This window comes from Amblyraja radiata, chromosome 21, assembly GCF_010909765.2.
Source record: "Amblyraja radiata isolate CabotCenter1 chromosome 21, sAmbRad1.1.pri, whole genome shotgun sequence".
In the NCBI taxonomy this organism is placed as follows: domain Eukaryota; kingdom Metazoa; phylum Chordata; class Chondrichthyes; order Rajiformes; family Rajidae; genus Amblyraja; species Amblyraja radiata.
Window position 1 is genome coordinate 2,151,146 of NC_045976.1, and position 11,644 is coordinate 2,162,789.

Consider the following 11,644-nt stretch of genomic DNA (forward strand, 5'->3'; position numbering starts at 1 on the left):
TTTCTAACTACAACTAATACCTAACTGTGAGGCTGAGAGTTCCTAGATACATAGACAATAGGTGCATGAGGAGGCCATTTGACCCTTTGAGCCAGCGCCACCATTCAATGTGATCATGGCTGATCATCGACAATCTGTACCCCCTAGTCGACATCAATGTACGGCAAGCTACTGACAACCGCCGACTATTGAGGACGTCCCCCTACGACTACACCTATGTCAACCTACGACCACACAGGCGACAACCTATGACAACCGGCCAACCTACGTCCACCCGCGACAAACTATGACCCTGAAGACAACTGAAGCCAATTCAGATCCCGGTACCTGCCACCGGTTAACGTAGACATAGAAACATAGAAATTAGGTGCAGGAGTAGGCCATTCGGCCCTTCGAGCCTGCACCGCCATTCAATATGATCATGGCTGATCATCCAACTCAGTATCCCGTACCTGCCTTCTCTCCATACCCTCTGATCCCCTTAGCCACAAGGGCCACATCTAACTCCCTCTTAAATATAGCCAATGAACTGGCCTCGACTACCCTCTGTGGCAGGGAGTTCCAGAGATTCACCACTCTCTGTGCGAAAAAAGTTCTTCTCATCTCGGTTTTAAAGGATTTCCCCCTTATCCTTAAGCTGTGACCCCTTGTCCTGGACTTCCCCAACATCGGGAGCAATCTTCCTGCATCTAGCCTGTCCAACCCCTTAAGAATTTTGTAAGTTTCTATAAGATCCCCTCTCAATCTCCTAAATTCTAGAGAGTATAAACCAAGTCTATCCAGTCTTTCTTCATAAGACAGTCCTGACATCCCAGGAATCAGTCGGGTGAACCTTCTCTGCACTCCCTCTATGGCTATGGTTGACGTAGGGTGACATAGGTAGTCGCCACCGAAGTTAAATGAATGAGAAGGAATTGGCTGAGCAGTAGAAAGCAGTAGCAATGAATAGGTTATTTTAAGTTGGCCAGCTGTAACTAACAGAATGCCACAGGGGCCAGCACTGCATCTAAGCTATTTACCATGCCCACAAGGAAGATTGATTTGTGGCCAAATTTGCTTAGAATATAGGTGGGGGAGCAAATTGTGAAGCACTTGACCAGGCACGGTGGCGCAGCGGTAGAGTTGCTGCCACACAGAGCCAGAGACACGGGTTCGATCCTGACTACAGGTGTTGTCTGTACAGAGTTTGCATGTTCCCCCTGTGACCTGCGTGGGTTTTCTCTGAGATCTTCGATTTCTTCCCACACTCCAAAGACGTACAGATTGGTTGGTTAATTGGCTTGATATAAATGTAAAAATGTAAAATTGGCCCTCTTGTGTGTAGAGTAGTGTTAGCGTAGGGGATCACTGGTCGGTGTGGGCTTGGGGGACCGAAGGGCCTGTTTCCGCGCCGTATCTCTAAACTAAATTAAACTAAAAGAATGGCAGATGATACACGACATGAGAAATTGTTTTGGAAGGAACTGCAGATGCTGGTTTACACCGAAGATAGACATAAAAAGCTGGAGTAACTCAGCGGGTCAGGCAGCATCTCTGGAGAAAGGTTATAGGTGATGTTTCGGGTCGAGTTACGGATAAGATCGCTTTAGAGGGAATTGGGCCAAGCGTGGGCAGGAGGGACTAGTGTAGCTGTCATGTTGGCCAGTGTGGGCAAGTCGGGCCGAAGGGCCTGTTTCCACACTGTATCACTCTATGACTCGACACCCGTCCCACATCTGTGCTGGCAGGGTAGCTGGACAACTATAAAATAGTCCTGAGCGTAGGTGAGTGGTGGGAGAATCAGAGGAGGATTGTTGACCATGTGAGAGAGAGGAGGTTGCAGGACATTTGGGGGAATGGGACTGACGGTTCTACTCTGGTGCTGGCATGGATGTGATGCTTCAAATAGCTCCCTCCTCATGAGAGAAAATAAATAATTGGGAGGGAAAACATTAGAATGTTAGTTGGGTGGCACGGTGGGTGGCACAGCGGTAGAGTTGCTGCCTTACAGCGCCAGAGGCCCGGGTTCCTTCCTGAATACGGGTGCTGTCTGTATGGAGTTTGTACGTTATCCCCATGACTTTGTGGGTTTTCTCCGGGTGCTCCAGTTTCCTCCCACACTCCAAACACGTACAGATTTGTAGGCTAGTTGGCTTCGGTAAAATGGTACATTTCCCTTAGTGTGTGTAGGGTAGTGTCAGTATACGGGGTGGCATGGACTCAATGACTGAAGGACCTGGTTCTCTAAGCTAAACACAGAATTTCACTGTACCTGGGTACATGTGACAAGGAAATATCATAGAATTGTTTCCACAAGGGGATGGTATATAAAAGTGGGTCTGACTTGTTACAATCACATGTCGTTGCCAAGATTGGACCGTGAACCACATACAATTTTCGTCTCCTATCTCAAGAGGAATTTGGTTAACATCCATGACAAATCTGGGAGATATATTGTGTAGGAAGGAACAGCAGATTAGTTTATTTTTAGCTTAGACATACAGCGCGGAAGCATGCCCTTCGGCCCACAAGTTAATGTTCACAGGTTATAGGAGTAGAAATAGGCCATTCGGCCCATTGAGCGCCATTCAACCATGGCTCATCTCTGCCACCTAATCCCTTTTTCCTGCCTTCTCCCCATATCCCTTGACATCCATTCTAATCAAGAACTTATCTAAAATATCCACTCACTTGGCCTCCACAGCCCTCTGTGGCAATGAGTTCCACAGATTAACTACCCTCTGACAAAACCCTGCTGCGGCAACAGACGGGATTCGAGGATGGTGTGCTGCCTTCCTGGTGCCAGGATCCAGGATGTCATGGACAGAGTGCAGAAAATCCCCAAGTGCGAAGGTGAACAGCTGGAAGTGGTAGTGCATGTCGGCACAAACGATGTCGGAAAGAAGGGGATGAATATTCTGTTTTTGAATTCCAATCCTCTTGATTTAAATGCTAGCATTGAGTGTGCCTTCGATTCGACTTGCAAATTGACTTTTTGGGAATCCTGCACCAGCACTCCCAAGTCCCTTTGCAACTCTGATTTCTGCATTCCCTCTCCATTGAGGCCAGGCCGACCATCGATCCCCGCACACTACCACTATCCTACACCACACGCACAATCCTATCCTACAACAGATGCTGGTTTAAAATGAAGATCGATGTAAAAAGCTGCAGCATCTCTGAGAAAAGGAATAGGTGATGTTTCGGGTCGAGACCCTTCTTCTGACTTCTTCAACCCGAAACATCACCTATTCCCTTTCTCCAGAGATGCTGTCTAACCCGCTGAGTTACTCCAGCTTTTTGTGTCTATTCTGGGAAATCTATTCACAGGTTGTTTTAAACAAATGCAGTGAAATGATTGCTTTCACTTGCAGGCACATTCTGTAGCAGCAAACTGTGCACCAAGGATATATATATCAGGCAAAAACACTAAATTAAACTCTCAGGATTATAAATGATTGTCCAATTTGTGGGGGCACAGATATTGCTGAATGCACAGAGCGGGAACATTGGATGATGAAGGTAAATTCCTCATGCAAGCACCAACTGAAACTAATGTCCATTGCCTCCGACCTCCAGTAGCTCACACTGTGAGATTCACTTTAATATTACAGCAGGACAAACTGCTGGAGTCACTGTCTCATTCATCAACAGCAGGCTGTGTGTGCCACTGTCATACAGCCAGTTAATTGTGATGTGTAAATTGCGGCATTAGATGTAACACATCACTGCAATTTAATTGTGCGAGTAAATTCAACAATAATGCGTATCATTATAACATTATAACATTGTGTATCCCTCGCTTCTGACTCTGTCTGAAGAAGGGTCTCGACCCGAAATGTCACCCATTCCTTCTCTCCAGAGATGCTGCCTGTCCCGCTGAGTTACTCCAGCATTTTGTGTCTATCTTCATTATAATAAACAGTTCAGTTCAGTTTAGTTTATTGTCACGTGTATAGAGGACTGCTTCACCAGAGTGCTGCTTCTATTGAATGTTTAGACTAGTTTAGTTTTGCTTATTTTAGTTTAGTTTAGTTTAGATTAGAGACACAGCACGGAAACAGGCCCTTCGGCCCACCAAGTCCCCGCTGACCAGTGATCCTCACACATTAACACTATCCTACACACACTAGGGACAAATTACAATTTTGCCAAGCCAATTCAAACCCTACAAACCCTTGTAGGTCACGGGGAGAACATACAAACTCTGTACAGACAGCACCTGTAGTTAGGATCGAACCCGGGTCTCTGGCGTTGAAAGGCAGCAACTCTACCGCTGTGCCACCGTGCCGGGTGAAATTTGGTGTATTGGCGAATGGGGCCTGCGGCGCTGTGAGGTGATTGTTAAATAAGACCAAACAAACATTATTTAAACAGTAGTTGCACGGAACTGCAGATGCTGGAATCTTGACCAAAAAACACAAAGTGCTGGAGGAACTCAGCAGGTCTGGCAGCATCGTTGTAGCACATGGATGGTCAGTCTACCCCATGACAGAAGGGGGAGGAGTTGTAGAGCTTGATAGCCACAGGGAAGAAGGATCTCCTGTGGCGTTCTGTGCTGCATCTTGGTGGAACCAGTCCGTTGCTGAAGGTGCTCCTCAGGTTGACCAGTGTGTCATGAAATTTAATTGTGCTTGTTTTTGTGGAAGAAATCGAGATTACAGATGTGGAATTAATGCAAATAACTTTTTTCTTTGACAAATGTCGGCGGTAATTCACACTACAGAGCAAAGTCTGACCATAAAATAACCATGGAACTCCTCAATTCTAGTTGTGAAACTGCACACACGTACGATGCAACATATTTACAGACCAAATGTGTAGGAAGGAACTGTAGATTCTGCTTCACACTGAAGATAGACACAAACTCAGTGGTAACTCAGTGGTTCAGGCAGCATCTCTGGAGAAAGGAAATAGGTGATGTTTCGGGTCGAGACCACTCTTCATGACCAGAAACATCACCTATTCCTTTTCTCCAGAGATGCTGCCTGAACCGCTGAATTACTCCAGCATTTTGTGCCTATCTTTCATATTTAAAGACCAGTCAGATTGTCTACATCCTACCAACAACTAGAGAGCAGTGCTGAACTACTATCTACCTCATTGGAGACCCTTGGACTATCTTTGATTGGATTTTATCTTGCACTAAATGTTATTCACATTGTTCCCTTCATACACTGTAAATGGCTCGATTGTAATCTTGTATTGTCTTTCCGCTGATTGGAGAGTAAAGGGCCTGTCCCATGAGCATGCGACTGCATGCAGCAAGTGCGACCTAACGTGGTCGCTTGAGCCTTACGGCTTCCTGGGGCCGGTCCCACTTCGATCACTGGAGCCATGTGGAGTTGTGCGAAGCTGGTCCCGAAAAACTGACACTGTCCAAAAATTCCGCGCGGCAACGGCCTGCCGGCCCGCAGCCGCATTGAGACCGTACGCACCGCCTCGACGGGCGTGCGCAGCTTCTTGATGCCGCACGCAGCATCTTGACGCCGTACGTCATGCGCGAACTTCCCGTGGACTTCGCTCGAACTTCACAACAACTCGTACGGGATCACTCGACCTCCGCGCGGCCCCCACTTCCGGTTTGGTCGCGCTCGCCGCATGCAGTCGCATGCTGGTGGAACAGGCCCTGTACGGGGATCACTCGACCTCCGCGCGGCCCCCGCTTCCGGTTTGGTCGCGCTCGCCGCATGCAGTCGCATGCTCGTGGGACAGGCCCTTAAGCAACAAAAGCTTTTCACTGTACATCGGTACATGTGACAAGAAACTAAAAGGGAGAATTTCGCACATTAGAATTGGAACAGGACCCCTCACAAACTAATATCCAGTCAGTGGCAACATGACGCAAACAATTGAGTGGCACAGTGAAGCAGCGGTAGAGTTGTTGCCTTACAGCACCAGAGACCCGGGTTCCATCCTGACTACGGGTGCTGTCTGTACGGAGTTTGTACGTTCACCTTGTGACCTGCATGGGTTTTATCCAATATCTTCGATTTCTTCCCACAATCCAATGGCGTACAGGTTTGTAGGTCCATTGGTTTGATATTAATGTAAGATTGTCCCTGGTGTGTGTAGGATGGTGTTAATGTGCAGGGGTCGCTGGTCCGTGCCGACTCAGTGGGCCGAAGGGCCTGTTTCTGTACTGTATAACTAAAATAAACTAAATGAATATGTTGATAAGTGATAGGGGCAGAATTATGCCATTCGGCCCATCGAGTCTACTCCGCCATTCAATCATGGCTGCTCTATCTTACCCCCTCAACCCCAGTCTCCTGCCTTCTCCCCATAACCCCTGACACCCATACTAATCAGGAATCTGTCACTTTCCCACCATAACAATATGCATTGATTTGGCCTCCACTGTTGTCTGTGGCAATTAATTACCTGACATTCCGGAAGAACTTCTCTTCTTTGCAGGGAGCAGCTTGAGTCCAGGCTCCACGCTGAAGAATCTTCGGCTTGCCCTGGACAACAGAAGGAATTATCAGAGAACTGTAAATGCCGACCTCGGTATCACCCAGTGTAATTCAATATCTGCCATCTCATGAAGGTACTTAATAAAAGCAATCTCCCAGTCAAATAACATTTGATGTTCCGAGTGTGGCATATCCATACATTTCCATATCACGACAGAAATATTGCAAAGCTGTGTAAAATAAATGATATAAAAATGTATGTTCACAGGCCCTTTGCCCCAACTTGCCCACACCGACCAACATGTCCCATCTACACTTGCCCCACCTGCTTGCATTTGGTCCATATCCCTCTAGATCTATCCATATCCAATGATGAATATAATTAAGTTGCAACTTTCAATGAAGCAACTAGCAAGCTATGCTTATTACATCAAGAATACTTAAAATAAGCAAAAGTGATTTTTTTTGTTTAGTTTAGACGTGCAGCGCAGAAACAGGCCCTTCGGCCCACTGAGTCCGTGCCGCCCAGCCATCCCCGCATACTACCTTAGTGTGCAGGATAATACTACCCTACACATTAGGGACAATTTATAATTTTTACCGAAGCTAGATTAACCTACAAACCTGAACATCTTTGGAATGTGGAAGGAAACCTGAGCACCCAGAGACGATCGTGGCCATGTGTGCTGTCTGTATGGAGTTTGTACCTTCTCCCCTCTCCTCTTCCAGCGGCCTTGCTCCTTGCCTGGACGTTGCCGGCTCCATTCTCCTGGTCCCTGGTGGACGAGCAGGGGATGGCATCGCAGCTTCCCCATGTGGCCACTGGGCCACTGGGTCTGATCAACGGGGGGGGAGGGGGCTCAGCCACTGTGCGCAGTCCACGGGCGCCCTGGCGGTCTCCCTACCTGCGTCCAAGACACCTCACACGCTCTTCGTCTCCCCAATGACTTCCGTTTTCCAGGCCCCCACTCCCTCATCTTTACAATGGATGTCCAGTCACTCTACACATACATCCTCCACCAGGAGGTTCTTAAAGCCCTCCGTTTCTTCCTCGACCACAGAACCAGCCAATTGCCGTCTACCAGTACTCTCCTCCGCCTTGCAGAGCTGATCCTTACCCTCAACAACTTCGCCTTCGACTCCTCCCACTTCCTCCAAATCCAAGGCATAGCTATGGGCCCCAGCTATGCCTGCCTCTATGGAGGGTACGTTAAACAATCCCTGTTCCAGACATACACTGGCCCTATCCCTGAATTCTACCTCCGCTACATTGATGACTGCATTGGTGTTACCTGCACCCATGCAGAACTCACTGACTTCATCAACTTCACCACTGATTTCCATCTCTTGGACCATCTCCGACATCTCACTACCATTTCTAGATCTCATCGTCTCCATCACAGGAAACAGACTGTTGACCGACATCTACTACAAACCTACTGACTCCCACAACTATCTCAACTACACTTCTTCCCACCCTGCTTCCTGTACAGACTATCCCCTACTCCCAATTCCTCCATTTACGTCGCATCTGCGCCCACACCAGGGCATCGGAGATGTCCTCATTCTTTAGGGAACGGGGATTCCCCTCTTCCATTATAGATGAGGCTCTGACTAGGGGCTCAATATCCCACAGCTCCGCTCTTGCTCCCCCTCCCCCATTCGTAACAAGGACAGAGACCCCCTTGTCCTCACCTTCCACCTCATCAGCCGTCACATACAACATCTAACCCTCCAACATTTTCACCACCTCCAAAGGAATCCTACCACTGGCCACATCTTCCCATCTCCTCCCCTTTCCGCTTTCCACACAGACCGTTCCCTCCGTACCTCCCTGGTCAACTCGTACCTTCCCACCCAAACCACCCCCCCCCCCCCCCAGGTACTTTCCCTTGCAACCGCAGGAGATGCAACACCTGTCCCTTTACCTACCCCCTCGACCATCCAAGGACCCAAACAGTCGTTCCAGGTGAGGCAGAGGTTCACTTGCACCCCCTCCAACCTCATCTACAGTATCCACTATTCCAGGTGTCAACTTCTCTACATCGGCGAGACCAAGTGCAGGCTCGGCGATCGTTTCGCTGAACACCTCCGCTCAGTCCACATTAACCAACTTGATCTCCCAGTGGCCCAGCACTTCAACTTCCCCTCCCATTCCCAATCTGACTTTTCTGTCCTGGGCCTCCTCCATTGTCAGAGTGAGGCCCAGCACAAATTGGAGGAACAGCACCTCATATTTCGCTTGGGTAGCTTACACCCCAGCGGTATGAACATTGACTTCTCTAACTTCAGGTAGCCTTTGCTTTCTCTCTCCATCCCTTCCCCCTTCCCTGTTCCCCACAAGTCTTAGTCTCTGCCTACATTCTTTCTTTGGCCTGCTCCCTCCCCTGACATCAGTCTGAAGAAGGGTCTCGATCCGAAACATCACCAATTCCTTCTCTCTAGAGATGCTACCTGTCCCGTTGAGTTACTCCAGCATTTCGTGTCTACCTTCGATATTACCAGCATCTGCAGTTCTTTCTTAAACAAAGGATTTCCGGGACCGCTGGGCGCTGTGGGGGTTGGAATGTATCCTCAATAAGGATTGCATCATAATCATTTGAAAATTTAGTGTCTTAGATAATTTGGTGATTTTGTACAATGGTGATGGGTGTGTTTGAAACATGGAAACATAGCGTTTTGCCCCCGTCAGTGGTCGACACTCGTTCGGCAAGGGGGGCCTTCTCTGACTGTAGTCAATGGCAGCTCCATACAGACATATGGGGTTTGCACGATCCCGCTCATCGTTGGCCCCTGCCATTTTATTTGGACTTCGACAGTGGCGGATGTCTCCCAGCCATTGCTGGGTGCAGATTTTCTCCAGACCCAATCTCTGTTGGTGGATGTGGGGGGGCAACACCTTGTTTGTCTGCCCTTTCGGTTTCATGCCTCCGGCTCTGGGGGGGAGGGGGGGGGGGGGGGTCCTGTGGCGCCACCCGGTGGCTAGACCACTTACTATGCGAACCCTCGGCAGTCGGGTTGGGTCACGTGACTGGGTGATCGCGGGAAGGAGTTGTCATGAGGTATAGGGGTGTGCCCTAGTTTACAGTATATAATGAACCCTGGGTCAACCTTCCTTCATTCGTGTGTGTGTTGTTCTCTTTGCTTTGACAATAAAGATCTCTTTGTTTCACCACGCGAAGCTTGCTTATTCACCCACCATAACATGTAAAATATGAAATAATTCACCATTTAAATGGCATAGCCTTGTTTCTTTTAGTCCAATATGAAAGGCATTTCTTGCAAACCAAAGAGGTGAACCTCCCCCTTCAGTTGATTAGTAAGAGGGTTATGGGGAGAAGGCAAGAGAGTGGGGTTGAGAGGGAGAAATAGACCAGCCATGATTGAACGGCGGAGTAGACTTGATGGGCCGAATGGCCTACTACTGCTCCTAGCACTAGAGAAGGCAGAGAGATGGAGGTGAGATTGAGATCTGACAATGCTGGCTGAACATTCAGTTCCCCAGTAACTCCAGCGAGGAAACATCCAACTGATTAGCTTGAATTACATGGGCAAGCTGATCAGAGGTGGATCAGACTCCGATGACCATTCAAAGAAGGGAAAAAAGTTTATAATGTTAACCAATCAAGTCATCCAAAATATCCTCACTCATTTTTGTTCCCTGCCAGATTCAGTCAGGTGAATACACTCAGCTACCAAATGTATATGCTGCCCGCTTCCCCCAAGGGTCTGTTTCACCTGCCATCTACCATCTGTTTCATCCACCTCTTTGATGACCCTCGGACTATCTTTGATCGGACTTTGCTGGCTTTACCTTGCACTAAACATTATTGCCTTATCATGTATCTGTGCACTGTAAGTGGCTCGATTGTAATCATGTATTGTCTTTCTGTTGACTGGTTAGCACGCAACAAAAGCTTTTCACTGTACCTCGGGACATGTGACAATAAACTAAACTGAACTGAACCATGATGGAATGTGTATAAATTGCACTGGGAACTGTAACAAGAGGGTGACACCATTGGATATAACAGCAGACTGATGAAATAAGCAGATCCAGGTGAAACTTGCTGAATCAGAGATAAAGTGAGAACATGCAGGGAATACTCAGATGCAGAGAGATTTAGAACACAGTACAGTACAGCACAGGAACAGGCCCTTCAGCCCACAATGTTTGTGCTGAACATGATACCATCATATTATCTGCCTGCACACAATCCATATTCCTCCCTCCCTGTGCTTCTCCCTGTGCCTGTCTAAAAGCATCTTCAATGCCACGATCAGAGCTGCCACCTCCACCACCCCTGTGGCAATGCATTCCAAGCCACCACCACCATCCTCTGTGTAAAAAACTTGCCCCGCACATCTCCATTCAACTTTCCCCCTCTCACCTCATAGCTGTGCCCTCTAGCGTTGGACATTTACACCCTGTGAAATAAATTCTGACTGGCCACCTAAGTCTCTCATCATTTTATATACTTCTAACCAATCCCTCCTCATCTTCCGATATTCCAGAAAAAACAATCCAAATCCGTGCAACCTCTGCCTGCAGCTGAACCTCTTTCATCTATCCGGCATTCTGCTAATCCTCCTCTACTCCCTCTCCAAAGCTTCCTCATCTTTCCTGTAATAGGGTCAAGCCAAGTCAGCTTTATTTGTCACATACACATACACATACAACATATACAGTGAAATGAAAGTGGCGATGCCTGCGGGAATGTGCAAAACAACAGAACAACAGAACAGAACCAGTATTTACATTTAAAAAAAAGACACAACAGTATTTATGCCCTGGGGAGATTAGAGTGTACAGCCCTGATGGCCTGTGGGAAGAAACTCCGTCTCATCCTCTCTGTTTTCACAGCGTGACAGCGGAGGTGTTTGCCTGACCGTAGCAGCTGGAACAGTCTGTTGCTGGGGTGGTAGGGGTCCCCCATAATGTTGCTGGCTCTGGATCTGTACCTCCTGGTGTATAGGTCCTGCAGGAGGGGCGAGTGTAGTTTCCATGGTGCGTTCGGCTGAACTCAGTACTCTCTGCAGAGCCTTCCTGTGACCAGAACTACAAGAAATACTCCAAATGCAGTAACCAAAGTCCTACAGAGCTGCATCATGACTTCCTGACTCTAATACTCAATGTCCCTCGAAATGAAGGCAAGCTTACCATTTGCCTTCCTTAACACCCTATGTACTTCTAATTTAGTTTAGAGATACAGTGCGGAAACAGACCCTTCGGCCCACCAAGTCCGTGC

At 48.0% G+C, this 11,644-nt stretch overlaps 1 protein-coding gene across 1 annotated transcript in view; it reads right to left on the reverse strand.

Moving 5' to 3' along the window:
• LOC116984950 (dynein heavy chain 3, axonemal-like) overlaps window positions 1–7,210 on the reverse strand; it is a 344,183-nt gene extending 336,973 nt beyond the window's left edge. The window contains exons 1-2 of the mRNA XM_033039311.1: window positions 7,103–7,210; window positions 6,364–6,443 (exon numbers count right to left, since the gene is read on the reverse strand). Coding sequence (XP_032895202.1) covers window positions 6,364–6,443; window positions 7,103–7,210 — 188 coding nt within the window. The remainder of the gene's footprint in view (window positions 1–6,363; window positions 6,444–7,102) is intronic.
• Between the last annotated feature and the right edge of the window lie 4,434 nt (window positions 7,211–11,644).